Source organism: Engraulis encrasicolus, unplaced genomic scaffold, assembly GCF_034702125.1.
Source record: "Engraulis encrasicolus isolate BLACKSEA-1 unplaced genomic scaffold, IST_EnEncr_1.0 scaffold_159_np1212, whole genome shotgun sequence".
In the NCBI taxonomy this organism is placed as follows: domain Eukaryota; kingdom Metazoa; phylum Chordata; class Actinopteri; order Clupeiformes; family Engraulidae; genus Engraulis; species Engraulis encrasicolus.
Window position 1 is genome coordinate 68,285 of NW_026945120.1, and position 3,492 is coordinate 71,776.

Sequence of the window (3,492 nt, forward strand, 5' to 3'; positions counted from 1 at the left end):
TGCAGTGGAGAGAGACAAGATCGCCCAATGACATCATCAGTAAGCAGCTCTGTTGACATCATCAGCAATGGTGAGTCTATTATTGCACCACATCTTACATTACCTCAGTCACCTGACCTTACCAAGCTTAACTGTTCCTCACATCGTACCTAACCTCACCTCAGCTTTACCTTACCTTGCCATACCTCATCTTACCTCACCAGATGTTATCGTAAAGTAGCGCGTCATATAACATTCAAGTCCCTCCATGGTCTGGCACCCCACTATCTCACAGACCTCCTTCATCCCTATGACCCCTCAAGATCCTTGCGGTCCTCTTCCAAGGGCCAGCTGATCGTCCCTTGTACCAGGCTCAAGGCCACCAGTGACAGAGCCTTCCATGTTGCTGCTCCCATTCTTTGGAACAATCTGCCCGACCACATCCAGAATGCCCTTTCACTGGCTAAGTTTAAGCAACACCTTAAGACATATCTCTTCCTGGAGGCTTATGGCTGCTAGTTCCACAAGCACTTTCACTTACATGCATTCACACACACGCTTGCACACTGATGCACACACACACTCACACTTTCCAACACAACACTCTGTGAAGCGTCCTTGGGTGTTTTGAAAGGCGCTATATAAAACGAAAGTATTATAATTATTATTATTATATGACTTCAGTCACTTACTTTCTTAGCCCTCCTCACGTGCAGCATGTACACCTCTTACCATAACTTACCACAGCTCACCTGATTGTTTTCGTGAATAGACTTTTGAATTGTGAATTTTGTGATGTGTAACTTATTGACAATTCTCTCTCTCTCTCTCTCTCTCTCTCTCTCTCTCTCTCTCTCTCTCTCTCTCTCTCTCTCTCTCTCTCTCTCTCCCTCCCTCTCTCTCTCCCTCTCTCTCTCTCTCTCTCTCTGTTTACTGTCCTTATGTAGCTCTTGTGAAAAGGACTCAGATCGTGAGAGTGGAGATGGAGATGGCTTCTGATCTGGACGTGGAAGATCCTGACGTGCAGAGGTCCTTCCTACAGCAGGTGAGCCCAGCACACACACACACACACACACACACACACACACACACACACACACACACACACACACACACACACACACACACACACACACACACACACACACACACACACACACACACACACACACACACACACACACACACACACACACACAATGGTATCTGAATGACCTCTAGTTAACTGACTGACCTCTAGTTCTCTAATGCCTCTTTTCCACTGCAGGTTTTCTGGTAGGCCCACAGCGCCACACAGCGCCACACAGCGCGACTCGCCCATCACTTTTTGCTTTTAGAATAGGCACCATACAGCTCAATCGGAAAGCAAAAAGAGGGGGCTGAGTCGTGTTGTGTCGAGCTGTAGGCCTAACAGAAAACCTGCAGTGGAAAAGAGGCATAAATGACCTCTGGTCTTCTTCTTCAGATTGAACAGAGACTGAAGGCCAAGGGGTTGAGAGCTGTTCAGTTGTCCTGGAGGAAGCAGCCAGATGGAAAGGTGTTCCACAAGAAGAAGAACGACAAGAAGAAGGAGAAGAGAGATGAGTTCTAAACACACACTGAGTTTATGTGGGGAGGTCATCACTGGCAGTACACACTACACAAACACACACACACACACACACACACACACACACACACACACACACACACACACACACACACACACACACACACACACACACACACACACACACACACACACACACACACACACACACACACACTGGCAGTACACACTACACAGGAGAGTGAGGGTGTGATTGGGATTTAAATTTAAAGGTTTGTTCTGTTTGATTAAATATCAAGCACATTACATTACATTACATTGCATTTTGGCAGACGCTTTTTAACCAAATTGACTTGCAATTGAGGACATGATCATCGCCTAAAAGTGCAAGTGTTGTAGGTTAATATGTCCTTGATTATAGATCGCTTTGGTTAAAAAGCGTCTGCCAAGTGCAATATCATGCAGTGTAATGTAATATGTTTGATATTTAATCTTCAAGGTTTGATGTGTTTGGTATTTCAATTTAACAGTTTTATGTGACAGGGGTTTCATCTGGTTGGAGGTAATAGAGATTTTCATCTCACAGATTATGCTGTTGTTTTGTTTTGTTTTGTTTTGTTGTTTACAATTCATGGTTTGCTGTGTTTGATATTTATGGGTTAAGGTTTGTTGTTATTGACATTATTACTCAATATCACACACACACACACACACACACACACACACACACACACACACACACACACACACACACACACACACACACACACACACACACACACACACACACACACACACACACACACACACACACACACACACACACACACACACACACACACACACACACACACACACACACACACACACACACACACTCCATGGTCCATGTTGTGCTGGCTGATCTAAATGTTTCCATCTGATCTGTACTGCTTAAACATGTGATTCTATTACTCAATAAAGTAATTTTGATTTGGACAAATCCTGTTGTGTTGGATGTGTTTATCAAAGTGTGTGTTATTGCAGTGTTCCTGTGTGTGTGTGTGTGTGTGTGTGTGTGTGTGTGTGTGTGTGTGTGTGTGTGTGTGTGTGTGTGTGTGTGTGTGTGTGTGTGTGTGTGTGTGTGTGTGTGTGTGTGTGTGTGTGTGTGTGTGTGTGTGTGTGGTCAGGAGGGCTATGGCTATCTCTCCTTCTGAGGTCAGTAGGCCTTTGGTTATCAGCTGTGGATATCTCACCAACTGTGGTTATCAATAAGGATATCTCTTCATCTGTGGTTATCAATAAGGCTATCAGTTATGGGGTCAGTTAGGTCTTTGATTATCATTAAGGCTATCTGTTCTTCTGTGGTCAGTTAGGTATTTGATTATCATTAAGGCTATTCTGTGGTCACTTAGGCCTTTGGTTATCATTAAGGCAAGCTGTTCTTCTGTACGGTTAGGTATTTGGGAATCAATAAGCACTCAGGGCTACAGTATGCCTATCTCAGTGGTCAGCACAGGCTACCATAAAGGCTGTCAGTGGTGGTCAGTAGGCCTTTTGTTATCATAAAGGCTATCAGTGGTCAGTAGGCCTTTGGTTAGCCTTAAGGCTGTCAGTGGTGGTCAGTAGGCCTTTGGTTACCATTAAGGCTGTCAGTGGTGGTCAGTAGGCCTTTGGTTATCATTAAGGCTGTCAGTGGTCAGTAGGCCTTTGGTTATCAGTATCATTGGTCAGTAGGCCTTTGGTTATCAGTGGTCAGTAGGCCTTTGGTTATCATTAAGGCTATCAGTGGTCAGTAGGCCTTTGGTTATCATTAAGGCTATCAGTGGTCAGTAGGCCTTTGGTTACCATTATGGCTATCAGTGGTCAGTAGGCCTTCAGTTATCAATATCAGTGGTCAGTAGGCCTTTAGTTATCATTACAGTTATCAGTGGTCAGTAGGCCTTTAGTTATCAATAAACCTATCTCTCCCTCTCTGCTTACCA

The 3,492-nt window shown here is 44.4% G+C and overlaps 1 protein-coding gene across 1 annotated transcript; it reads left to right on the top strand.

The window, feature by feature from the left end:
* LOC134442435 (uncharacterized) lies at positions 1–1,597 on the top strand. The gene is made up of 3 exons (XM_063192605.1): positions 1–70; positions 927–1,024; positions 1,445–1,597. Exons 1-3 carry the CDS (start codon positions 28–30, stop codon positions 1,568–1,570), a joined length of 267 nt encoding a protein of 88 aa, XP_063048675.1. The 5' UTR covers positions 1–27; the 3' UTR covers positions 1,571–1,597.
* The last annotated feature ends 1,895 nt before the right edge of the window (positions 1,598–3,492 follow it).

Bases quoted from the DNA above. Each gene is read 5' to 3' on its own strand.
- LOC134442435 (XM_063192605.1), top strand. From the start codon at position 28: ATGACATCATCAGTAAGCAGCTCTGTTGACATCATCAGCAATG. The intron at 71-926 runs GTGAGTCTATTA...GTCCTTATGTAG, and splicing joins TGTTGACATCATCAGCAATG to CTCTTGTGAAAAGGACTCAG. The intron at 1,025-1,444 runs GTGAGCCCAGCA...CTTCTTCTTCAG, and splicing joins AGAGGTCCTTCCTACAGCAG to ATTGAACAGAGACTGAAGGC.